The sequence below is a fragment of the Crocodylus siamensis genome, chromosome 2, assembly GCF_052110815.1.
Source record: "Crocodylus siamensis isolate JL-2025a chromosome 2, ASM5211081v1, whole genome shotgun sequence".
NCBI lineage: Eukaryota > Metazoa > Chordata > Crocodylia > Crocodylidae > Crocodylus > Crocodylus siamensis.
In genome coordinates this window covers 132,455,573-132,483,371 of record NC_143396.1, presented here as the reverse complement: position 1 = coordinate 132,483,371, position 27,799 = coordinate 132,455,573, and the positions used below count along the sequence as shown (strand labels likewise).

The 27,799-nt window shown below is 41.7% G+C and overlaps 1 protein-coding gene across 15 annotated transcripts in view; it reads left to right on the top strand.

Annotated features, from left to right (window-relative positions):
* The window catches only part of ADGRL3 (adhesion G protein-coupled receptor L3), an 875,465-nt gene that overhangs the window by 532,567 nt on the left and 315,099 nt on the right, over nucleotides 1–27,799 (top strand). For all 15 annotated transcript variants that reach the window (XM_090036868.1, XM_090036867.1, XM_090036864.1 and 12 more), the window contains one exon: nucleotides 21,240–22,040. In XM_090036868.1, the coding sequence (XP_089892994.1) occupies nucleotides 21,240–22,040 (801 nt within the window). The remainder of the gene's footprint in view (nucleotides 1–21,239; nucleotides 22,041–27,799) is intronic.

Here is a 27,799-nt window from a genome sequence, read left to right as displayed (position 1 = left end):
TGGTGGTGTTTGCGGGCACCACCCATCTGCCAGCCTGACCTGTTGACTCAGGAGGTCTGTTGCCTGCCAGGAGCCTGCATCCAAGACATCACAGAAAGGTTGTCAAGATTCATCTGGCCCCCTCATACTATACCATTCTGCAGATCCATCTAGACACTAATGACACTGCCAGGGGTGACCTTAAGCAAATCACAAGTGTTTTGAAGGCTTTGGGTGCAAGAAGTGAAGTGAACAGGGGCTTAGGTGGTATTCTTATCAATTTCTCTAGTCAAGGGTAAAGGCCCAACTAGGAGAAGGTGCATCATGGAGATCAAAACATGGCTCCTAGATGGTGTTGGCTATGGCATGGTGTTCCAAAAAAGATGGATTTCAGGGAAAACATGGGATCCACCTGACAAAGAGAGCGAAGAGTATGTTCATATACAAGCTTGCTAACATAGTGAGGAGGCTTTTTAACTAGGTTCACTGTGGGATAGAGACAAAAGCCCAGATGTAAGTAAAGAGCCAGGAGATCTGGATAACAGTTTATTAAGGGAAAGCAATAGTACAAACCTTAACAATGTTCTCAGAGCGAAGACGGGACAAACAGATACTGGAAAAGTTTATATACTAATGCAAGAAGCATGGGGAACTAACTGGAAGAATGCAAGGTCACGGTACAGTAACAGAATTATGATGTAATTGGGACTCCAGAGACATGGTGGAATAGTTCACATGATTGGAGTATGGTCGTTGATAGGCATGGCTTGTTCAGGAAGGATAGGCAGGGGAAAAAAGTTGGAGGTCTTGCCCTACATATAAAGGTGATGTACATTATTTTTGAGGTGCAGTACGAAGTGGAAGGCAGGCCTGTTGAAAGCCTCTGGGTAAAGGTCAGACAGGAGAGCATCAGGGAGATTGTCATGGTAGGCATCTGCTCCAGGCCATGATATCAGAAGGAGATGGACAAGTCCTTTAAATAGTGGCCAAACACTTCCAAATGGCAAGGTTTGGTTCTCATGGGGGACTTGAATTATTGGGACATTTGCTGGGAGGGAAGCACAGTAGTGCACAAAGGTCACAGACAGAAGTGAAAATTTTCCTCAGATCTGGCCACAGAAAGTAGTCTATAGCCATGACCAAACACAAGTGCATGGCTGAAGACTGCTTCAAAAATGGCCGATTAGTGAAAATCTGAACTCTCATTGGAGTGAGGGTTCAGATTTTCACCCAATTCACCATTTGCATGTGGGTTCAGATGAACATGTTTCAAAACAAAGGGTCTTCTGTAACTTAAGTTTGCGCTGCCTCTCAGTCTGTTTTGCTGTTTTCAGAATGGGAGAGGGGAAAGGGAGTGGTGGAAGTTCGGTTTGTAGGGGTTTTCAGCCCCCGGTGGAGGGTAGGACAAGTGTATCGGAGCATACCCTGAAGGGAGTGAACTTGTGTTTGGTCTGGGGGAATTGTTGTAATTTAAAATGCTTCCTGCAAAGCATTCTGAGTTATAGTGGGGAGCTGCCCAAGCTTTTCAGCAAATTCTTGGGAATAAGTTTTTGATACAGGTGATAGACAGGCCACTTAGGAGAAAGCTCTTCTTGATGAGCTACTCACAAATGGGTAGGAATTACTTGAGAATGGAAGGTGCAAGGAAACTTGGGTGACAGTGACCATGAAATGATAGAGTTCAAGGTCTTAAAGGGAGGGAGGAAGGAGAGCAGAAGAACAAAGACAGGCCTACCTTCCATAGGTTCATAGATGTAGGGTCAGAAGGGACCTAAGTAGATCTTCAAGTCCGACTCCCTGCCCTGGGTAGGGGAGAATACGGGGTTTATATGATCCCAGCAAGGTAATTATCAAGCCTCCTCTTAAAGACCCCCGAGGTAGAAGCCAGCACCGTTTCCAGATCCTGGCCGCCCTGACTGTGAAGTAGTGCCTTCTAATGTCCAGCCTGAATCTACTCTCAGGCAACTTATGGCTGTTATTCCTTGTTACTCTGGGAGGTGCTTGGGGAAAGAAGGTCTCTCCCATTCCCCGCTGGTCCCCCCCTGGTAAGTTTATGGACAGCCACCAGGTCCCCCCTCAGCCTTCTCTTGTGGAGGCTGAACAGGTTCAGGTCCCATAGCCTCTCCTCGTAGGGTCTGCTCTGCTGTCCTTGGATCATGCAAGTGGCCCTTCTCTGGACCCTCTTGATGCTGGCCACATCCCTCCTAAAGTGCGGCACCCAGAACTGGATGCAGTACTCCAACTGTGGCCTGACCAGTGTTGCATAGAGGGAAAGGATTACCTCCTTTGACATGCTTGTGATGCATCTGTGGATGCATGACAAGGTGCGGTTAGCCTTACTGACCGCATCCTCACATTGGTGACCTATGTTCATTTTGGAATCGATAAATACTCCAAGATATCTTTCTGCCACTGTGCCTTTTAAGAAGGGAGTTCCCCAGCCTATAGGTATGCTGATGGTTCTTACTGCCCAAGTGCAGTATCCTGCACTTGTCAGTACTAAATCCCATTCTATTGTCACTCGCCCACCCCTGTAACCTGTCCAGGTCCAGCTGTATCCTGTCCCTCCCTTTTAGCGTGCCCACCTTGCCCCATATCTTGGTGTCATCAGCGAATTTGAACAGGGTGCTTTTTACCCCCTCGTCCAAGTCGCTAACAAAGACATTGAACAGTGCGGGCCTGAGGACCGAGCCCTGGGGGACTCCACTGCCCACTTCCCTCCAGGTCGAATATGACCTGTCCACCACCAATCTCTGGGTGCGGCTCCCCAGCCAATTTGCAGCCCATCTGACTGTCTAGGCATCAGTGCCACAGTCACCTAGCTTTTTAATGAGAATGGGGTGGGAGACAGTGTCAAAGGCCTTCCTGAAGTCCAGAAAGACTACAACCACCATGACACCTGTGTCCAATGATTTTGTGACCTGATCATAGAAGGCAACCAGGTTGGCCTGACAGGACCTGCCCCTAATGAACTCATGCTGATTGCCCCTGAACATCATCCCTGCTGCTGGCCCATCACAGATGTGCTCCTGGATAATCTCAAAGAGCTTCCCCAGGATTGAAGTAAGACTAATGGGCCTATAGTTGTCTAGGTCCTCCCTCCTCCTTTTTTTGAAAATGAGGACCACACTGGCCGCCTTCCAGTCATCTGGCACCTGGCCAGAGCATCACGAGTGCTTGTAAAGCCATGCCAGAGACCCCTCGATAGCCCCTGCCAATGCCCTCAGAACCCTGGGGTGGAGAGCATCTGGATTTGAATCACCTGTTGATTTAAACATATCCAGCCCCTCCAGAAGTTCCCTAACTCAGTCTTCCCTGACCCTAGGCCTGGCAGAGTCTCTCCTGAGTCCGTCCTGAATCTTGGTGGGGGAGTCCTGGTTCCTGCACAAAAAAAATGGAGGCAAAGAAATTGTTAAAAAGGTCTGCCTTTGCCTCTGGTGCAACCACCAGATTGCCAAGCGTATCCTGCAGGGGCCCCAGGTTACCCAGTGCCTTCTTCATACTCCATATGTATTTAAAAAAGGGCTTTTTGTTGTCCTTGATCCTTGATGCTAGTCCTAGTTTTGTATCTGCTTCAGCTTTCCTAACAGCCCCCAACAGACCCGAGTGATGGAGGTATACTCCTCTCTGGTGATCGCCCCTCCCTTCCACTGGGTGTATCCATCTTTTTTGGCTTTCAGGCATTGCTGAGTGCCTTTGGTGAGCCAGGGGGGCTTTTGATCGCTCTTCATACTTCGTACTGCACCTCACTTTGTACTACACCTCAAAAATAATATATTTCACTGTTATATGTAGGGCAGCACCTCCATGAATTCAGGGAACTGTTGGGCAGCATCCTCTGGGAAGCAAGTAAGAGGGGAAATGGAGTAGGGGAGAGCTGCCTGTGCTTTAAGGGGACCTCTTAAATGCTCAGGAGCAAGCTATTCTGATATGACAGAAGAATGGGAAGTGCAAAAAGAGGCTAGTCTGGCTGACAGCTGTCTCTTCAGTGAGTTTAAATTTAAATAGTAATCCTACCAAAAATGTGAAAGTTGATCAAAGTACTAAGATAGAGTTTAAAAGTAATTACATAGTCATGCAGGGAAAATTAGGAAGGCAAAGGAACAATTTGAGATGCACCTGGCAAGGCACATAAAAGGCAATAGAAAGGGCTTCTACAAGTATGTCAGACATAAGAGAAAGACCAGAAACATCATAAGTCCTTTACTGAATACAAAGAAGCCTGAAGAACTGAATGTCTTTTTTTACTTCTTCACAAGTAGGGGCAACTACTAGATAACATGCAGTTCGCAGCAAAGATAGGGGAGGAAACAAACAACTTAGAGTAGTAGAACAGTTTAGGAATTACTTAGAGAAGCTACATGCTTTCAAGTCAGCAAGGTCAGATGGGTTATGCCCTGGAGTACTGAAGAAATTGGCTGAGGTAATAATTTCAGTCATTAGCTATCCCCTTTGAATACTCATGGTCAGGTAAGGCCCTGGATGATTGGCAAAGGGCAAATATAATGTCTGTCTTTAAGAAAGGGAAGAAGGAGGGTCTGGGGAACTACAGAACAGTCAGCCTGACATCAGTATCTGGAAAGACCATGGAGGAGGTCTTCCAGGTAACTGTTGTGAAGCATCTAGAGGAGAACAAGGTGATCAGGACCAGCCAGCATGGATTCACCAAAAGTAAGCCATGTCTGGCCAACCTGATTGTTTTCTATGATGAGGTGACAGGTTCTGCGGATGTGGGGAGAGCAGCAGTTGTGATGTAGCTTGAATTCCACAGGACCTTTGGACATGTCTTCCATGACAGTCTCATTAACAAATTAAGGAAACTTGGACTGGATCAAAGCACTGTAAAGTGGATACACAACAGATCAGATCATTGTGGTCAATGGGTAGTCATCAATGGTTCAATGTCTGCTTGGGGAACTATCCCACTATCAAGTGGAGTTCCCCAGGAGTCTGTCCTGGGTCCCTTATTGTTTAGCATCTCCTTTAATAATTTGGATGATGAGACCAAGTGCATGCTTAGCAAATCTGTAGACAGCAGCAAGTTGATTAGAGTTGCAGAGACTTTGTAGGGTAGGGCTACGATCCAGAATGACCTGGATAGACTGGAAAAAATAACCCAAAATCAATCAGATGACATTCAGCAAGGACAAGTGCAAAGTCCTGCACTTGAATCAGGATACTTGCATGTACAAATACAGACTGGGGAATGACTGGCTAGGCTGCAATACTGCACAGAAGGGCCTGGCTTACAGTGGACTATAATCTGAATACAAGTCAACACTGTGTTCTTGTTATAAGAAAAAACAATATCATATTGGGTTCATTAACTGGAGTGTCTCTTGCAAGTCAAAAGAAGTGATTCTTCCATGCTATTCAGCACTGGTGGGGCCTCACCTGGAATTCTGTGTCCAGTTTTGGGCCCTACACTTCAAAAAAGTATGTGAGCAGTTTCAAAAGAGCCCAGTGGAAAGCACACAAATTATTAAGGGCTTAGGAAGCAAGATTTATAAGGAAAGGCTGAAGGAGCTAGGTTTATTTAGTGTGGTGAAGATGAGACTGAGGAGAGATATGATAAGTCTTTAAATGCCTAAAGGAGCACAAATTAGGTCCTGCCTCTCACCTGATAGGGACATAACTGGGGAGGCATTCTTAGGGATGAGCACTACTACATACAGTGGAAGCCCATGTTTCCCTTCAGAAATGCCCCAAGAGAGGGGGGATGTGTTCCACCCCTACCTATTATGCCATGGCCTAATAATAGAGTCAAGAGGAGAGATGACTGAAATTAAATCCTATCCTATGCCTAAAGCAGCATTCAAATATACAGCTCTCTCATCCTGAGAAAATGCCATCCCCCCACCCCCTACCAGCTTGAAGATATTTTGGGATGAGGATTCTCTCCAGCCCACCTTTTAAAGCTGTTCCACTTTCAAATAAAGGAATTTGAGAGTCCAAGGAGAGAAGCTTGTGTTTAAGCTTCTGCTCCAAGGAGTCTTAATGTTTTATCCAGTAATCATCTAGGGCAAAATATTGGAAGAGTCCTTGGACCAGGTTCTCTTAGGAAAGTGCTCTAACTATGAGACAACTGAGTCCTGTTCCCTTTTCTCATCCAATGAATCTTGAATTCTTTTATCTTCAGGGGGATAGCTCAAAAAGGAAGGGCAGAGAGAACCACACCCTGAATACCCTCTAACAAGGGGGTTGAGGAATGCTCTCCAGACCTGGAGGTTGAGAGTTTAATTTCCTCTGAACAGAAGAGACCCATGAACCTTGGTCTCCCACATACTTAATGTGTATTCATGCCAGTGAGCTACTGTATAAAATGGCTTTTCCTCCATTCGTGTCTTAAAATAACAGTTTCTATTTTTAATACACACACACACACACACACGTACATGTATGTAGATGTGTAATTCCGCCCCTTAAATGAAGGGCATAGGCACCTGCCTCCAAGAGAAAGGGTGCTGCACAATGAATTGTGCCTTTTATGGTAGCACTGAGCAAGGCATCTGGACCCCAGATAGGGGTTGGATTTTATAAATAACGTGTATGCTCAGCATTTCCCTGTTTGCTAGTTCTGGGCAGTTCCCCCTCAATGTGTCATTTTTTTGTGGATCTCATTCTACCCTGAGGTACCTCAACCAGGGTTCTGGATTTTACTGAAAGGACCAAGCTCTTAAAAGTTAGGTGTAGCTGCAGTCAGCATTGTGGTACTTAAGTCCCATTTTGGATCTGGGCCTAGCTTACTTTTCTTTTATGTATTATGGAGGAATTGTGTCCAGGTGGTTGATCCTAATTTAATTTAATGATACCTAACTCTTCTGCTGTTGTCCTGGAAAGATTGAGTCCACTTGCCAATAAAGTTTGACAGAATGAATTCTAGCCATAATTGAATTTCTCACAGTATTGTATGGCCCTTTTCACTTCTGTGCTAACTCATCCTGCTGCTTACTTTTAATTGTTATCCAGAAAAGAAAAATACTGGCTCACAAGTGGTTCAGCTCATCCAAGGATTTAAGAAGTTAACTGCTGTTTGTCTTATTGCAGTTTAATAATAGAGTGGCCTGGTACTATTTTACTCAGTAGGCTTTCTTGTGTAAATGATGCAATTGTATTTGTTAAACATGATTCATCTCTGATGAGCTAGTCAGACACCATATGCAATTATGTACTTCCTAAATGACTTATCAGAAATCAATATGTTTTTATACATCATCTCTGTGCAGAATGTTTTTCAAAATGGTGGAGAAGATATTACTTCAGTTCAGAGAGTCAGTATTTCTATAGGTAACATAGTAAGTATATAACAGCAGTTGTATTTTTTTTTTCCAGTGAGACTGATGTCAAGATTCACTCAACTTTGTATGAAATACCTTGGCTGGGACAAGAAACATTTGTCTATTGAATAAATACATGTAGTTGTACAGCTCAATAGGATTCAACATGTGCTCAATGGAACATTCTTCAGGAAAGTCACTCTGTGACTAGGATGAGAAGTATGATGATAAATAAATAATAAAATATATATATATGCCACTTCAAGACTAGTTTGGGGAGGTTTGAAGATAGCTTCCAATCTTGCAAAGTCTCTGAGCACCATTTGAATGAGCTGGCATGTTCCTTTGAAGTTGATAGAAGATACTCAACATTTACAAGATTGGGCCTGTTAGTTGCTTTTGTTTTCCTTTTTTTATGCATAAGACTTTGAGAAGCCATAAACTTTAATTGGTATTCTAAGGAAGGCCCTCCCCCTTAATATTTTCCAAAAAATTAAAAATAAAGGCTTGACTTTCAGACTTTTGGATACCTACATTTTGCTGCTTAAGTCATAAGGTTCAGGCATCTAAAAATTCAGCCTTAGGAGAATAAAATAATGCCATGTAAAAGTATGTATTACTTAGTTGTGGGAACACTGAGAGGTGCCAGTTAGGCATTAGGGTGCCATTGTGCTAGGCATTTTGCAACTTCTTAATACAAAAAAACCCACAAAACTTCCTTCCCTGAAGAAGCTAGAAGACCAGACAAAGTAACTTGTAGCAGGAGAAAAACCCCCATTTATAATCACTCCAGATTTTTTCATGGGAAGCAGTTAGTGCTCACCAGTGGGCATCCAAAATCCTGATTACCTAAATGTTATATTCACTTTAAATTTAACATTAATAACCTTAAAAATTGTTTTGACAGGTAACTGTTGCATTGAGCATTGTGTTCTAAAGAGCAGGTTGGGAACAATGCTTTTTATAAGAACGACCAAATTAATGGTTTGGGAAGTTTTATAAATCCATCAGCTGAAAAAGCTAATAGAAAACAAGTATGAAAAAAGACAGCTTAGGTTTCTACAACATCTATAGATACCACACTTAAGTGTTTAATTTAGAATGTGGTTGGTGAAAGCCTTTATGGATTATTGACATTTTCAATCTACACACTTCACAGTGAAGTTCATTAGGAGCTGATAATTCTGGAAGCGTATTTTATGAAGCCGTTGTAATACAAGGTATTTGTGCAGTGTTTTCATTTGCTGGTGCATGGATATTATTTGAAAAACATAATTTAAAAGCTGAGCTAGTGAGATTACTCCTGCCTCTTATTAAATGAAGAATTACCACTTTGTTTGTTGAAAGCGAGAGCATTTTTACTGTACGGTAAATCAAGATTTTAATGAGCACCTTCTCGGGGTGGATATAATACATATACCGTATATTACCCACACACATATACAAGCATATATGTGTACGTACATGCATATGTGCATGCATGGAAGAGTTGTATATATGTGTGTGTATATATGTATACATTCCAACCCTATATTATATGATATATTATAGGACTATTGTAGCAATGATGGTTCAGGGAATGCACACAAGTCAAAGATTTATATGTGAGGCTGTGTGTAGACACACAAACTTATGTTTTCTTGGCAATATGTTCATCGCGTCAGGCTAAATGTGACCTAGTATTTCTGACACCTAAATCTAAACTAGCCCTAGAAATTGTACTGCAGAGACGATGTTGGACTGGAAGAAAGTTAGACCAAATGACTGAATTTTTTCCAGCTCAGCGTTCCATGGTTCTTGATAATGAAAATTGACAGTCTCAGCAAGTTAATTTGTGGCAACACTGTATTATTGATAAGATTTATCCATTTACTTTTTGGTCTAAGAATTCCAAGCTATCTGCTGTTTTGCTTCGACAAGTATAAGTGCTTGTATGCTCTACATTAATGTTTCAAGGCACTCTTCTGCTGCTTGGCCAGTCAATGTTAATGGGGTCTTGTTTCTGCCTTGTACACACATCCTCCATTAGAACAAAAAAGGTCCCCCGCACAAAATAGGAAGACCACTAACTATAATGCCTGCTCCAATCCCTCCCTCTCCTCCCCCTGCCTCTCACCCATTCCCAAGGAAGGAAACTGATTTGTTCACCCTTTGAAAAGGAGGGGAGAAAGATGATTTTTAGAAAAACTTAGCATCAGGAAAAATCACTGTAAAATTAGATTAAGTGAATGAAGGCAGCATGTATTGCATTTACAAAGTAATTCTTAGAAAACCTAATTCTCCCATTCTCTATGATTGCCTTAGAGCCTGCACACAAGGGAGTTTGCCCTGTTGCATCTGTTTAAGGAGCCAAGCATGCTAACAGATCATAAAATGGATGCTTTATTAGACCAGGCTGGAAAAATATGTGGCTGGGATGGTTTAGTCAGAGACAGCCCTGCATTGATTAGGAGGCTGGACTAGATGACCTTGTGTGGTCCCTTCCAGGCTTACTTTTCTATGATCCTATGATTATGATCCAATCACCAACTGAAACTAGGAGCTAAATGTTGACCTGACATGGAGACAACTAATACCTGAAGGATAAAGAGGAGTGCTGAGCATTGTGTCTGTTGCAACAGAAGACTTCCTACTAGGCTAGAAGGTGAGGCGAGCAAGGGCACATATTGCATTACTTTTGCTACTCTTCTGAGCAGAAGTACAGTTATCTGTTCATGGCTCAAGCTTGGTGTTGATAGCAGAGATGTAGAGAGTACATTGAGCATCTAGGGCGGGGGTATACCTACCACTGTAGACAAAAGGTGCTGGGAACAGGGCTGAGGAGAAGAGAAGACTTACCTTCCTGGGCTACTGCTGCTGCTACTGCCAGCAACATGAGCTGTACTCAGGTGGCAGCAGCTCCATGGCTGGGACTCCTCAGACTTAACTCTGGTGCTCTGTTTGCTCCAACCCCTCCAACCCTGGTTCATACTTATTGGGCTCAGGGCTGCATCTGCTATGACAAAAGTTGCCCAAGGGTGAGGGAACACCATTCTGCTCACTCCACTCACCCTTCATTCCCAGATATGCTTTTTGGTGCAGCACTGCCCTGCCCAACTCCTGTAGCCTCAACTGCCTTTGCAAAGACTCCTGGGGACAGGGGAGGAATGATTCTGGTGCTCCCCCATAGTCCGGATCTGGGGCTGGTACCCCGTGTGCCCTGTGCTAGTTATTCTACTTGTTGCTGGCAGACAAACTGTGCTAGCAGGCTGCAGGGTTGTGCATCCTGGTATTCCAGCTACAAAGATGTGACTGCATTGGACCTGTACCTGGTTCCACTGTTACAGCACAAAATTATATCCAGTGATTTTGCATATGGGTAGAAGGTTGCAGAAAAGCTGGGCAGGAAGAGATTCTTTGTGCTTCCATTCCCTCAGCTCTTTTGCATCTATGCTGTGCTGGCAGGCTCTAACCTTGGCTCTCTGTTTTTTGTTTTTAATCTCCCGCTTGCTTTAACTTTAATTTTAATTATGCATCAGAAAAAAAACAAAAGCAAAGTAGGGACTCAAACACATTGGAGGTTTTGCAGCACTACATGCATTAGTTTGCCAAAACATGTTTAAGTGCTGTATATAGGCTGTGCTGGTCTTTCTTTGTGGGATTTTTATAAGCTTTATTTCTTTGCCATTGTCTTTTTTTAATTTATTTTAGGTGCAAACAAAAAGGGATAGATTTTGTTCTTTGTTAGTGCTTACATATATATGTATTTCATATCTACTGCTGTGGAGGTCTGGGCATCTCTCCCTCATCCCCCACAATTGTTCTTTGTATCTCCTCTTTCTGGAGTGGTGTGGGGCAGCGAGCAGGAATTGCTAGGAGGGTCATAGAGCTCCTGGGTGTTGTCTTTGCCCTATTACCTCATCCCTGTTTCTTCTCTGGCTTGTACCAGCTCTTGCTGCTGGGCATTTGCCACCCTTTAGCATTGTGTCAGAAGGTTCTCATTTGTCTTAACACCTTTTGACCTGAGCTTTGCAAAGAAACCTTAGAGCCTTGTTACATGTTACCCTGTGAGCTGCACAAATGTTAATGGGTGTTAGTGCTAGTTTGAGTTTGGAGCAGTCATATTTCAGGCTATCAGGGACCTGGAGGACTGAAAGCTAAGAATCTCCCTATACCCCCACTTCCATTCTGGGCTTCCCCTTACCCCCTGGGAACTTGGCCCAGAGAGCAGCGGTGGCAATTCTAGCCGGCCAAGGCAGATTAACCCTTCTCTGCCTGCTCACCCAGGACAGGCAGCATGGGCAGCCACAAATAAGTTGGGGGAAATGGGGGTGAGGTACAGTGAGTGGGGATCTGGAGTGCTGGGGTGGATGGGAAGGGGTAGTGGGCCCACTATGGGCCATTGGGGAAGGGGGACCAGGTGGGGTGTCTACTGTCTATACCGAGGGATAGCCTAGAGTCTCCAAAGTGGGGTGCGCAAGATGATCCATTGGGGTGCGGGAAGAAACTATTAGAACTTCTATTGCAGTTTACATGTGCCCGGTTAATACATATATTGGGGGTACATGCTCAAACATGTTTTACTGATAGGGGTGCGCGATCAAAAAAGTTTGGAGACCACTGGCCTAGGGTGTAAGGCTTCACTTCAGTGTAACATGAACTGGGTAGCATGGATCAGAGATAATCCTGCCCTGGAGTGGCATAACTTTTGAGCTGCCTAATGAGTGTGTAAAACTAGTTTCAGGTGTTAATATGCGGACAGTCCAGGTGTTAAGACCTCCAGGAGCTGCCCAAAATTACCGTGTAACAAGGCCATTGCTATGATCAAGAATCAGATGTTTTCCCAGAGAGGGTTGCCTTAGAGAGTACTTGCTGTTCCTCGCATAAGAGATGAGGTAACAGGATGAGTGGGCCATGACTGTTTTTATGCTCCTCACTGATTCGGCTCTTGCTGGCTGTGCAAACATTTTGGAGAAGGTCAGCTATGGAAGTGCGCATCAGTCCCTTGAATTTTAAACAGATGGATTATTTATTTTAACCTGCTCTGGACTCTGTCCTGGGAGGGCTCCTTACACTTAAGCATGCTTTTATTTAGAGTGTAGAGTTGGAAGCTGTGGGAAAAACATATCTGGGTAACTTGTCCATGTACAAACAGCCAGAATTCAGGAACTAGTATTGTTACCCAGAACTAGCCTCAGGCACTGTCAGCAACATCACACGTTAGCGAGGCCTGAGGGTCAATCTGGGTTACAGGGCTGGAGGACCATAGGTTCATAGCCAGGGCACTGGATCTAAAGTTGAAGTCAAGGGTTGGTAAGCAAAATCCAAGAGCAGGCCAGGTCAGGAGACAACCAATTTACAGGAGCACATTCAAGAGCTGTCTCGCACTGTTCTTCTCCCTGCCCTTAAATAGGAGAAGTGGCTAGCCATCTTAGTTCAAGGGAGGGGGACAGAGCCTCATGTGCTTAGACATGCCCTGTCCAGTTGCCAGAAGCTGCAGTGGGAGTAGTAAACCTGATTAAGTTGCTGCTCTTGCGAAGACTAAAGGTCCTATGTTCAAGGCTGCACACCTGACAGGTGCCTCTTGGTATTGTCATTTGTATGCAATGCTAATTCTATACTTGCTCACAGACTTTTCTTCATAAGTGAAAACTTGTAAAATGGGTTTAAGGGGCCTTCCAAAAACCTCCCATGGTGTTCCAGTGAGAATCACCACTGGTAAAGCCATGTGAGGGGTAGTTGTAATTCTTAGCTGTGGTGAATCTTAGGTCATCACTAGACAGTTGTCGTGGCCTCACCCCCCACTTCCAGAAACCCCTCTAAAGCACTTTTAGGATGAGCTGATGCAGTGATGTTGGATGGACAAGGATTTTACCCATGATACACTACTTGCAGGTCCATAGTTCTATTCAGTTCATAATGCTCAATTCTTACCAGCCCAGACTATTGTGCACTGTCCATTCAAGTCTCACTTTCTCCAGCCCAGAGCCATTCAGCCCCACAATTCAGAGTACACAGGAAGCTGAGGAAATGGAATCATTCATTTTGTTTAACAAATCATACAAACAGAAATCCTCACGTTCTCTGCAACAACATAGAAGTGTTTTGCTTCTGCAGGACACTGAGTTAGCTTATGTTTTCTCTCCTACATATGCGCAATGATTTCTAAGCTGTATGGTGGCACCTAATTGAATACAGTGACTGATATAACCCATGATTTTCAGTCAGAAATTCCCTTTTTTTTTGGGTGACACATGCGATTGACATTTTTCTGGATTATTACTGCCTGCTTGAGAAAACAGCAGCAAGATGTATCTAACACTGCAATCAACATGTGCATGTAATAGTTTTGTATAATATGTGCCACAGGTCAGACACTTGCATTATAATTTCTGTTGGGTGAAGGTCTTGTTGATGTGCCACCCTCTCAAACATTCAGCTTGGTTTATTAGTTTCTTTTCTTTGGGGGGCGGGGTGTTATATTTTACAAAAAAACAAACCCATAAACATCCATCTTGTGTTGATGGATACGCATTCCATTGATTAGGATAAATGATACCAAATGCAGTGCAAAAAACTGTTTATGTATACATCAATGGCCTTCAAACTCCTTCTGGCCTCATCCCACTCCATCTCTGATACTCCAGGCTGTTGCTTCACAATGTCCCTGGGTGGTTAATGAAAACTAAAGGGCTGAGCCAGTTCCATCCAAAGCTCAAGACAGCTCTGAGGGAATGAGTACTATAAGTCAGTGCCTCTTGTTTATATCTGTGGAGCGTTGGTTTACACGTCACTTGACATCTCTATATTAGCAGTGGTATGCCATGGGAAAGAGGAGAGATTTCAACCAACAGCTACTAGAACACCAGGAACACTTCTTCACTCACTTTACTCTTTTTCACGATAGACAAAAACAAGCTAGAGGCTCTACTTTGTCATTAAATAAACCCATAACTTAATTTAAACAATGTGTTTTTAACTCTAGTTAAACAGCTTATTAAAAATAGTTTTTAACTCTTTAAGACAGGAAAAGAAAAATGAAACAGCAATCTCTTAATTATGGTATGAGATATATTAGACACATTCCCTTTTTTTTGGTTCCCTTTTCTTTTTGGACCAATTGCTTTTTAAATATGTCACTTAAACATATAATCTGTGCCTTGAGTGGTTTGCTTCTGCTTTTTGTTTGAAGTGCAGCAAAACTGTGAGCTGCAGTCAGGACTTGGCCTGTGACACTTCACTGGCTGTGCCTTAGAAATGGTAAAGTAAGAAAGTAATGGTAAGAAAGCAAGCATTTCATGTTGTTTTCTGTTCAAGTGTTAATGGTGCTGGCAGCTATTAAGGGACAGCTTCCAGAGAGGCAGCCAGCAGTGCTATCAGAATTTTTTGGTTAATAGGGAGCCCAAATGTAACCGTAGAGTCTGTATATTCATTTGGTTCTGGCAGCTGTGGAAGCAGTTTCTGGCATATGGATTTTCAGGTATTTTTCTTGTGAGGAGTAAATATGGGCTACTTCATATCTAAAAGAGCACTAGAAGGGAAGCAGGGTAAAAAGTGAATTGTATTTGTAACTTACCCTGCTAGCAGTGGTTATGTTCCAAACAGCCTAGAAAATGAAGTTAATATGCTTGGTCCATACTAATGAACATATCAGTCCAAACAGTAACTGCAGGGCTTGCTCCAGCAGAAATAAATGTGCCTTCCGTGAAATGTGACTTCATTTAAGATGTGACACTGTTTTAGAAGGAGCTGAGAGGTGCATGCAATATTCACATTCTGCGAACTGGAAATGGTACGGTTCTAGGACTGTGCTAATTCCGATATTACACAGCTGATGCAAACTTGTCTGTAATTACTGCTTTCTGATGGAATTGTTGAGCACTGACTGTTTTATGAGATCATTTCGTACACTATGAAGGAATAAGCGAGGCAGTGAAAACTGATTAATCCCTTTCTTTTCACTGTCTCTTATTATGAGATTCAAGGGACACTCAGTAAGTTAATTTCTTTGTGCCTTCAATTTACCCAGTAAACCCCTTTTAAAGTACAATGGTGTAACTCTGGAGAAACTGAGAGCAGGATTTGGCCCACTGAAATTTAAGAACATCACATACAGAAGCAACAGAAATAATATGTATTTATGATCCTATGAAAATGATCACACTGGAGATGATCAAGATGTTACTGTGACTGGAATTTTAAAATGGTCTGATCTGGTTATGACCACTAATAACATGTGTAGCTAGGCAAGATAAGGATAATCAACACTTCAAACTGCTCAGCTAGGCATGAACAAATTCTCTTCCCTAGCCCTTCTTCTCCCTGCTACGGCTTTGCACAATTGTTTCAGTGCAGGATGAAAGGCTTTCACCATCCTCTGAAATATAAATTACTATCTTCTTCCCTGTCAGAGGGACTGTAGGTTACCAGGATAGAGACATATCAGTGCTCTTATCCAGTATGACTGATCCTGCAGGACTGCAAGCTTTGGGGGCACTGCTGATGCCTTTTTTCCCCATGAGATTTACTTTTTGCTCCCCCCACTTCTTCTTCCCTGCTCTACTCTGCATATCTTATTCTCAAGAAAGTGAATTCTGGTCACAACCAGGTGTGAGATTTGCAGGTGCTGAGCATGTTTCTCTGTAATTCCTGTGTTTAGTATATTTTCCTCTTCATTGGTATCATTGATGTCCCAGTACTAATGTTGGCTGTTTCCTCTGCATAATCAAACATTTGAACAGAAATTTACCTATCACCATTATGGCCCTGAACGCAACCCAATGTCTCAAGTAGGAAGTGAGCCTGAAACAAAGGCCTGTATCCAGGGGTCACTTAAACCTGAAGAAATGAGTCTTCACTTTGTAGCTGGTTTTGAACACACTACTTTTCATGTGTTGAACTGTAGGTTGATCTGTCAAGCCCACACGAGCCTGATTCTGAAATTCTTCTGCTCATTGAACTTTCACTTTGGCAGCTGCTTTCCTAATGAAATCATTGAAGGGTCTGAATTCAGAGGTCCTGCAATGTCAACCACACAGAGAATAATGTTTCACAGTCTAGAAGTGAATTCTATTCAAGTTAAAGCCAAGCACATGCACCTTGCTCTGCAGTCTTGTCCTTTGCCCTCAGACCTCATGGTGTTACTAACAAATGCTCATTTTTCCCAAACACAAGAGAAACCCTGCAGCGGTATTCCAACAGCTCCTCATTCCATCAACCCCCAAGGGAAGAGCTATTAAGATTCTAGCATGGGGAAGAATATCAGCCCTGTATAGGCTCTGTCTTCACATAGATACCCTCTTATTTTAGATTTTTCTTTCCATTGAAACCCACTGAAATGCCTATGAAAATCATTATGGATTATGTGTCTGCACCCCTTCTGTCAACAGGAAGGGTGCAGACACATAATATGATTCTTATGGAGCAATTTACCTGGGGTTTTACTCTGTAGTCAGGAACAAACACATGACCATGTCTCTCAACCTGGATGGTGCTATTATAGTGCCTGACCATTTGGTGGTATGCAGCTATTGAGCAAATGGCTGCCTCAGTATGAAACTGGGTAAGGTAGGTGGACACTTGACCAGTACTCCACTGTAAGTGTAACTGGGATATAGTTCCTCCTTAAGTTTTGATAGATGCCTTTACTCCAGTGTGGGGTGACATAGTACTTGTCAGGATGTTCTTATCGTGTCCAGGCTGCTTTTACCACAGAGTGCAATTGGCTTTCCCAGTAGAAAAAAGGCACATGTCCACACCTAACAGGTGATATTTGGACGTGTCCACCTACCTCTGATCATGAAAGCAGGTTTCCAAAAATAAGAGTAGTGCATGTTCTACTTTAGTACCATCTGAGTCATCATTTTCCACCTATACCCATAGAGTTCCCTCTCCAAATCCTAGGTGCAGAGAAGACTGGAATTTTGAATACCAGTGAGGCGTCTAATGAAGCTCTTTAAAATGTTGATTTTCTAATGGCATCCCTTTGCCATCTTGCCTGCTGACTAGACTAAGCCGTCTTCCCCACACAAGTTATGAGGCCTTGTATTCAGAGCAGGCACATGACAGGCGCAACTTCTGTCATGCTGTTTCAGCATGTCTTGTCTGCTTTCTTGTGATGTGTTCAGCTAGTCATAGCTGAGGCCCTGGACAAATGTTCAATTAAAGTCCTGATGGGATCTGATCTGTGATTCCAGCAATTGTGCTTCCTGCCATTCCACACATGCATGACCAGAGGTTTGACCATGGGATTGGGGATTAGATCCCAATTGCACCATCTTGCTGTTGCAGAGGGATCTCAGGTTCATGATCCCCCATACCAGCAAATAGCGAGCCAAGGGGGCCAGTGTTCCCATGACTCAAAGCACCAGTTAGTTGATCTGTACTCCCAGCCTTGGGGGCAAATTGAAGACTTGAAGGGATCCTGTGTGCTCCAGAGGCTGGGAGCAACCACATATTCAATTTAAGGTACAATGAAAATCAGCCACAGAGTTATTAAACACTTTTTGTAATAACTTGGTGGCTTATTCTCTATTTTATTACATCATTAATTGCTTTAACATGTGGCCAGATTACTGCTTTAAGGCACGATTAACTGGCTCAAGTAAAATGGAGTACTGCTATGGTATGAAGGGAAGAGGGAAGGCTTCTTTCTTTTTTGGAGTGAACTCTGCAAGGGGTTGGCCCACAGCAGAACAAAATTGATTGCAGTCTTTCCATTCTCTCTATTGTCTTTGGATGAGGCCCCATATGCTCCTTGGAACAAGCTGTCAGGTTGTGGAACCTAGCACCTAAGGGTACTTTTACACATGCTCCAAGGGGGCGGGGGGGCACTTTAATTAGACTGACTCTTTGAGTGGTTCTAATTGAAGAGCTGCAGCACCTCATGTATCAGCATCCCCAGGCCGAAAAATGACGGCAGGGGCATAAAGCCTGTTTGTTGAGCTTTAGTTCAAGCACCCCCACTGCCATTTTGAAGCATGGGGACACTGAAACAGGAGATGCAGGAGGCTGCTGGAGTATGCTAATTACTATGCTCGCTCCGACACGCTGTAATAACAGCACGTCAGAGCAGCCTCCCCACTCGCGTACAGGCACCCTTCATTAGTTGCATGTGTACTGAATGGATGTATTCCAGTTTTGAGGAAACTGATCCTTGTAAAAGAGATCCAACCCTGGAGAGAGCACTATTGTGCCTGGTGAATGATCTGGAGAAAAGTATGTCACTGGTTATGGGGGGTAGTACATTACTATTTTTAATATGTTAATCTAATCTTCATAAATAAGTACTTTTTTTTAGTTGAAAATAATAGTATTTGAGTATTTAAAACTCCCATTTTAGTTGTTAAAGCTGAGTCTTGGGTCATACAGAAACATTTATGAACAGGTTTGGTTTTATTCCTGTCGGTAAGCCCATGAGTCTAACTGGGAATACCTCTTTAAAGAAAGTTAGACATGCATTTATGACTTTCTCAGGCTTGGGATGTGGACATCAGCACACTCACTTGGAAGAGTTTATGTTATCTGGAAATCTGGGTCAATCCTGTTTCAGTTAATTGCTGTCTTAATTGACACTGTAGGCCTGATCCAGAGGCCATTGAAACCAATGGTAAGAATTTGATTGAGTTCAGTAAGTTTGGGTGATATTTTGAGTGCTTTTTAAGGTTCTAATAAAGCTAAGATAGACTATATTGTATGCAATGTGCATTAGAGGCAGGGATTTTATATAAATATAATGTTCACATAATATAGCAATACTTAAAATAATAATGACAGTAAGTAAGTATACTTCCTTTCATGTGAAAGAGGTAAAGAAAAGTACCTGGCCAATACAGTACCATTAATCTATTCTCTTTTCTCCTTTCTCTCTTTACTTCTCTCTCTACAATAGAAGTGGAACAAAAAGGTAATTAAATACCTTTCAAATTATATATATTACTTATTTATAGGATAAGTTATTTAACAGTTTAACGTTTTAGTTGAAATATCTGTCATTAATTCTCACTTATTTTTTGTTAAAGTTTATTTAGTATCTCTGCTGCTCAACTTCTCTAGATAACATACTCTTCCTAAAAAGATTTACCAGTGTCAGTTGCCTTGGTTAAACTTCTATTTTAAGATTGTAAAATAATTTCTGTCTCTCCTGCCCCTCACAAAGAGGCCTTCCAGACACTATTCCCTATTCCCCAGCTACAATAGGTAGCTTTTCTGACTCCAATAAAGCTAAGCTTCTTTATATCAGCTGCAAATCTAGCCCACAACTTCCTGTATCTTCTGAATTTATGATTTTCTCATGCTAGTCTCTCTTTTCTGAGGACTTCGCCGGTTATGAATTGTTTAATAGAAGTGATATCCTTCTAAGCAGCAAATGTGCATTCAGCTATCCTATCTGCCAGCACTATGCTAACAAATATATCTCATAGGATGCATCTGCTGGGCCATAATCATGCCATTATTATTCTCACAAGATCATTGGCTTAATATTAAAGTGATCAGGCCCATCCAACTCCCAGTAAAGTCAGTGGTAGAACTCCCATTGACTTCATGTGTTAAATCAGACCCTCAATGTCATTTGCAAAGCACAACCAGCAATAGGCTCGTTTTCCAGTTGGATCTGCACAAACTCAGATATGTACCCAGTACCCTCTTGCTTTGAATCAATAATTTTAAAAAAAAGGTTTTGGGTTTTTTTTACTTCAGTTTGTTTTAATAAATAAGATCCACAGCACTCCTGGTACAAGAGTCCCCCTGTATTTGCAGTATTTTCTTCCCTTAATGGATATGCATAACTCTGGTATATGAGTTATTTTTTATGCATCATGGGGGAATAGAAACTGTACTGCACAGTGGCTCACTGTGTCATTCTGTAGCCATTTTACCTTTCACCTGGCTGTGCTCTGGCCGTTCTTCTTTTCACTGTCATAATGCCCAGTAATCTCTCACCTTACCAGTCACAGGAAAGATGAGTGTTCTTTCAGTTCTTACAGCCACAAAGCATAGAGCAAGTCTTCTCCCTGCCTCTGTGCATACAGCATATCACACTCAAACTCAAGTGCGCCATCTGAACCCTTTCCCTCTCCAATTCTGAAGTCTGAGCAGCAAAGCACCACAGCTAGTCAAATGTTCCTATATGCTCTTCTCATTTAACAATAGAAGGTACATGTTTTTAAATGTAAATACTACTATATTTAACAGGACATTTTAACTGATTAAAATCTAGACCTTGGGTTCCTCTCCAGTGAACTTGTTTCTTTTCCTTCCTCTTTCCTTTCTTCCTTCCTTACCTTCTCCTTTTTCCTTTCAGTATTCACCCATCATTCATTTTTAATTGTGTGGACTGCATGTTCTGTGTGTTGTGTAGACCTCTGAAAGCTTTATTGCTAGTTATGCTGTTGGCCTATAGCAGGGTATTTGCCCCCCCCCATTTGTTTTACATATTCTTTTGAGTTGCTGAGGGTTTTGCCTCTGCTTTGCTATAGTACGTTTTAAATATTTAATTTCACCTGGGCTGTAAGGGTGGGATTTTTTTTTTTATTCTACTTTATTTTATTATTTCCATTTCTAGGGCATACTTCAGCAGGCTATTCAAAGTAAATATGTGGAACAGTTTCCCAGGAATATACCCCATTCACCTACTAGGTATAGATCTACAGTACCATATAAACTGAAAATATAAACCCATGCACCCTTTGGGAATACATATTCATTTCAGAGTTTACAAAGATGAATGGTCCAAGTAAGTACACCAGTAAAAATAGATTCCAAAAGCTATAAGAAAATGAACTAATGCTCATAGTGAAGATAGCAAAAATCAATATGAAGGAGCATGCCCTGTTCTAGACAGGATAATCTACAATTACAGAAAATGTATCGTGGGGTTCCTTTTGATCTTGATCATACTCCACTGTAGAAGTGTGAACTATTAGAAGTTCATTCCAGACCAGTAGGACTATCATTAACTTTCTCTTTTTTTGTTTTGTTTTTAACTCTTTTTCCCTCCAACAGTTTTTCTTTGTCCTGGACTACTAAAAGGAGTATACCAGAGTGAACATTTATTTGAGTCAGACCACCAGTCTGGGGCATGGTGTAAGGATCCTCTTCAGGCTTCTGACAAGATCTACTACATGCCTTGGACCCCGTACAGAACTGACACCCTGACAGAGTACTCTTCCAAGGATGATTTCATTGCTGGGAGACCCACTACAACATACAAGCTCCCTCACCGGGTGGACGGCACAGGATTTGTGGTATATGATGGGGCTTTATTCTTCAACAAGGAGCGAACCAGGAACATAGTCAAGTTTGACTTACGGACAAGGATAAAGAGTGGAGAAGCTATTATAGCAAATGCTAATTACCATGACACTTCCCCCTATCGATGGGGGGGCAAGTCTGACATAGACCTGGCTGTGGATGAGAATGGCCTGTGGGTAATCTATGCAACAGAGCAAAACAATGGCAAAATTGTCATTAGCCAGTTAAACCCTTACACATTAAGGATTGAAGGGACATGGGATACGGCGTATGACAAACGGTCAGCTTCCAATGCTTTCATGATCTGTGGGATTCTATATGTGGTGAAGTCTGTATATGAGGACGATGACAACGAAGCCACAGGGAATAAAATAGACTACATTTACAACACTGACCAAAGCAAGGATAGTATGGTGGATGTTCCCTTTCCAAACTCATATCAGTACATTGCTGCTGTGGATTATAATCCCAGGGACAACCTCCTTTATGTATGGAACAACTATCATGTGGTGAAGTATTCTTTGGATTTTGGACCCCTGGACAGCAGAGCAGGTAAGGGTCTCTGGTAAGCCTAGCTTGTAGCATCCCTGAAGCTATTTTTCATTCTGTTGCTCCCAAGCATTCTGTGCTATTTACAGATATTTTTATATGATTTATCAAATGTGGGTGGTTGTGTGACTAAAGACCCATTTGTGAGACCCTCCATGATTAACTGCTCTGTATTAAAAGGGGAAGTTTTATGCTGTGCAGAACATTTTCTTTATAGCTTGCTCTCAAAATGAATGCAAATAGGAATGAATTTTCAGTGATAAACCTGAGCCACTGTCTAGACATCCAAGTCCTTGCTCATATCATCAGATCTACCAACAATATTGTTTGTTTAATTATATTTTTCCATCCACTTTATTTTTCTTTGATTTTGTGAGCATTGCCATGAATCGCAGCTCAGAAGAAGCTGTTTTTTGCAACTATCATATGGTAGATCCTCAGCTGTCTTAACTTAGCACAGTTCTGTAAAAGTGGAACTTTCCCCCTTTACACATACACACATGCATGTCAACAAGTGCACAATTTGTTTGGCATTTGATGTGTTAATGGCTGATTTCATTGTAGTTAAAACGGACAAAATAATCTGTGTTGGTTTTTTTTTTCTTTTCTGTGTATGTATATGGATGATTTGTTGGGGGGTGCAGGGGGCATGTGATGCTGTTCCATTTAAAACAGTTTGGATGGGTTATATTGTTTAAATTTTGACAGAAGGAAATTTTACTCCATCTCTCCAAGACAGCAGACTGGGCTTCGGAAACCATAGCAGTGATGTTTTCAGTGAAATTGTTCATTAAGTAAGACCAAATTCTTCCTTGTTATATAAACAGAAATCCACATTTGCTTGTGTGTCAGCAAAGTGCCATATGACATGTGTCAGCAAAGTGCCATATGACAATGTGGTTTGAACTCACCAAATAGTGCTGGGTCCTCAAAATTATTTTCCTTTACATTTGAAATGGGTTACTCCTACATACAAACTTTATGTAATAATGGTTGGCATTTATTTTCTCTCTGTCAGATTCTGTCTGTCCAAAATACTGAAGAGGTAACAAGAAAGGCAGAATTAATATAATTTAGAAGATAACACATTTAATTAACAACATATTTTTTTTCTTTCGAAGTGTTACATTTCTATTAAATATCATGATAAAAAAAAGACTAAAGTAGTAACTGAATAGAGCCAGGTCTGTAGCTTGCAAGAGAGGAGTAATACAATGCTTTGATCCCTTTGTGTCTCTTTTCTTTCCATATGTGGCTGTCATCACTATAAAAAAAGAAAGTAGATAAAGAGATTTTAAAAGAAATTATGACTCTGGAAAACTTTTGGGAAGCAGAAATCAAATTAATTTCTGGCTGCATAGCAAAATGCAAGGAAAAGGAGGGAAAGAGAGTGAAGGTACATGAGGTAAAAGATCAGAACTATGAGAAGGAAGAAAATTGGAAGGTATTGATCTATGAAGGATTTCAGATGGGGAAAGGGTGAAGTAATACTTTTCATTCTCACAAGTTAATGATGAGCACATACTTTTTGAGTGGTGAAGTGAAGCAGAGTAATATGTGAGTTATTGGTCATCCCAAAAGAGTGAAAATCAATTACCCCCTTTTTTTATTCTAGTGTGTTTCTATCTTTTCCATATACTTTAAGAACTTCTCTGCTGCCCCTTCTCACATGTTTTCTGTTGCCAGTTACTGAATCTGTTAAAAAAATTAATCCCACAACCAGTGAAAGAAGATGAGGTTTTGTGAACAAATGCAGTCTCAGGTTTTTTTATTCTTGTTTTTGGTTTAATTATTTTTACCTGATCTTGAGCTGAAAACACCAAATTAAGATCTGAAGTTATACTGAACACCGTGCCAGTTTGGAGCAATTTAGATGACACACTTTGATTTACCTTATTGCTTTTTGGATGTGGACTTGAAGATCCCCTAAGAGCAGAAATATTTAGGTGAATTAAAAAATAAGGCAAGATATACAATTGAAAGTAGGAATAGTTCTTTTGCAGTGAATGGGCAGGACTAACTATTTATTTTGTAAAATGCTAAGAACAGTAGAACATGAAAGCTATCATACTTAGACCACAGCGTCTCTCACAGTGGCACAGATGGTAATGGGAAGAGCAGCGAAGCGGGGCCTATGCAGCTACCACCAGTCAGAGGAATAGGAAGTCCCAAGTTTGAGGTTGTATCTCTAACTATTATATTTATTTGTACTGGTGGATCTGGCCTCCATGAGTTTCTCTAATTCCCTTCTAAACCTGGTTGAATTAGCAGCCTCCCCAATGTCCTATGAGGATTATTTGAGAATCACATCAGGGCATTTTTTCAGTAATTTTGTGGTTTTGGCAAGGGAATGTCACCCGTTTTTCTGGTCTGTAAAGTTCCCTGGCAATCAGTGTATAACAACATCCCAGACACATTGTCTTCCAATGATACCAGAGAAATATGGCTTGACTGGGATATCCGGGATGGCGGATCTTGCAAAATGATGCCTTCTTGAATAGAGAGCTGGAACTGGGGAAGGCTCTTCTCAGGGAAGGAAAGTAAGACTAAGCAGAACTGAAGGAATTTAGTTTGCTGCTTACTTCCCAACATAGCTTGACTTGTGGGAACATTGTTCTGATTGTTAGTCGAGGAGCATCACTTCGTCCACTGGGTGAGTGGGCAAGTAGGATTTTGCTGGATCAGTGCATTTGTATGTGTGCTCATGGATGGGGACAGTAAACTCTCATTTCCACTAGCTGTGTCAACGCATCTTTCCTTCCCTCATGAGTTCAGAGCCTGGTTCAATGCACATTGAAGTTGAGGGGTGTTTTTACATTGACATGAACCCACGGTGGAGCAGGCTCCAAAGCGTCACATTTCCAAGGAATAGATAAGAGTTCAGAGAGTTGACAGCATTCACAGCTGTAGAAGTCTAGTGTGACCGAAGATTTCTTTTAAAGAAAAAAATAGTCTGGCCATTGTCACCTGTTTCTCCCCGGTATAAAAGCACTTGGGTAATTCAGTGTCCTTAGAATAAATCAACGTACAGGGATGGAAGAGTTCCTTAGCCCTATTCTATTATAATTTAATACTAGCAAAATATGTAAACAAGTGTATGTTTAATTAAAAATATAAAGAAAAAAGTGTAAAATCCATGAGCAGAACAAATGGGTTGTTAAACACCAATTAGCAGTTTAGAAATGAGGCTTTGAAAAAACACAAAAATTGCCCACAAGCAGGAGAGTGAGATATTGCATCATCTAAGTAGCAAGTACCACATTTGAGATCCATAAATACAAAGCCCAGGTGCTGAGGTCTTGGCTTTCCTGCAGACAAGCCTTGTTTCAGCTTTCTTACAAAGCTAACAGGAGAAAGAAATCTTAATTGTTGCACATTTCATTTTTCTCCAAACTTTTAATAGAAAGGTACATCTCTAAATGTAGTTTTTATACACAGTTCAAAGCGGTATTAAAAGAATCTTTAATTACAGCTGGTCACTGAAATAATGGATCTGTCCTCTTTGAGGTGGATCAGTTGCAAAGGATCACGGGAATTTAAAATTTGGTCTCTGTGGTGGTTAAAGGTAATTGGAGAATATGTTGAAACTATAGCTCTAATAAAGTCAAGTGAAATTCAGTTGAACTGGAGACAGCTAGTTCAGTGCTGTTCACAGAATAAAACCAAATATTGATTTTTCTAAAAAATACTTGTAAATAAGGGATGCATTTTAAGGAGTTACCTTCCTTTGTTATGTTTCTCCAGGATTGGGTTCAATTACTGTAAAGGACTCTTTAAAGCAACATCTCTTTAGGGCTCACAAAACCGATTGTTAACCCCGCTCTTCAGGAGGTGAGAGATGTGAGTGAGAAAGTCTCCTTGTGCTCATTGGTCTCTACATATTCAGTCATTCATTTTATGTATATGCCGCCCTGTCCAACAAAGGCTCGAGGTAGCTTAAAATAGGAGTTCCAAATAACTTAAAAGAGGAGCATGACAAGAGAACAGCGCAATGTAAAAGGGACTAGAATATCCAGATAAAACAGAGACCACTAAACAATACCTTAGCCTAGCTTTGTTTGTTGAATGCCTGTCCAAATAAAATTTTACACCAGTTCCAAAAGATGTCAGGGCTCAGGCTCTGGCAGGCCTTTCTGTGTATGCACACGTGCCCTTGATCATTTCTTCTGCTTGAAGACAGTTGATGGTTTTTGTTTGGAGGGGGGTAGGGTTTGATCTGCCCAGTTGAGAAGAAGTGATACTGAAAAGAACTCTGTGGCTCAACGAATATTCTTCTCAACAGATTGTCCAAAAAATTCCACAGTATGAGTATTTGGTTTAGTTTGGTTGTACCATTATGCCCCAGTCTTTTAGTGAGAAGAGAACCATGTGTTACATTAAGTGAGGGTGGTTGTTGGTTCTAGCCGTGTTGGCCTAAGGACATAGGCAGACAAGGTTCTTTGGGTACATGTGAAACTTTTTATTTGACCAACTAAAACATTGTTCTTTGCAAGCTTTTGGGCTTGCACTCCCTTCTTCAGGCCTGAAGAAGGGTGTTAGTGCCCGAAAGCTTGTAAATATTTTTTTTTCCAGCTCTGTAGTTGGTCTAATAAAAGATACCACATCTACCCAAAGAAACTTGTCTGTTTATACATGAAGTGAAAATCTTTTCTACATCCTCTTGGTCATAACATTAATTTTTATCAACACCTTGTAGTGACTTAACCCACGTAAACAATATGGGGGAAGGAAGCAAATTCTGACCTTCCCTCTTCTTTCATTACTGGCATAGAATCATATGTGGTGTTTGGACAGTGTCTGAGTGATCATTTCCTAATGTCTTTAATCCTTTTATACCAGACAGTCAGGCATTGCTGATGTCTTCGGCAGCAAAGAGACAAAAGCTCTGTGAATGGCAGCAAATTTGTTTTGTTAGTATTTTAAGGGCTTGAGATTCTGGAGCCCTGACTCGTACAAGATGGCCTCAGTTATGGTCACTCAGAAAGTACTTTCTCCCTTTTTTTCTCAGTTATATATTATGTAAAAATGTAATGTAAATTGGGTACCTTATCACTGAATACACAGGGTTTTTTTCAACATAGTCTTCCTCTCTGTCAGTGGCCTTTTGTCCACTGAACAAAAGCATGTATTCCAACCATGTAAAAGTCCTTGTCTTTATTGTGCAATCATTTTTCACAGCCTCCATCTCTTTGCTATCATTCAAATAATGTTGACCTTGTAGTCTGTCCTTCAAGGCATGATGAAGATGGTAACTGGAGGGTGCAGGGTCCAGGCTGTACAAAGGATGGGGTAGCACAGTACATCTAAACGATGAGATTGCCTGAATGCTCAAGCTGCTGTGTGCGTAAGCTTTATTATGCAAGAAGCAGCACCTTGGGATGGGCCCTTTGCATGAAATATTCCAGTTTCTTTAAAGTCTTGACATATGTCTTTGAGTTGACTGTGGGCAAGAACATAAATATTAAGAGGCATTACTTTCTGAGTGGCCTTCACATTTTCAGACCAGTGTTAAAGGCAGGGCAGACTTAATCTTCTGATAAACTCCTCTCTGAGTGAATTTCAGGAGGAGGAATAAGTTTCTCTTGCATTCACTAGTGCAGTGCAACCTACTGTCCCCGGCAGGAATCCAGTTCTGTTATGTCTCTCCCTCCTCTTTGGAGTTGCTGTCCCTGAGAATGGGGGCTGCCATTGAACCTGGTTACTTGTTGGGTAAATATATGGGCCTTCTGTCCTGCTTATGCTCCGTCACCTTGTAGCAGGAC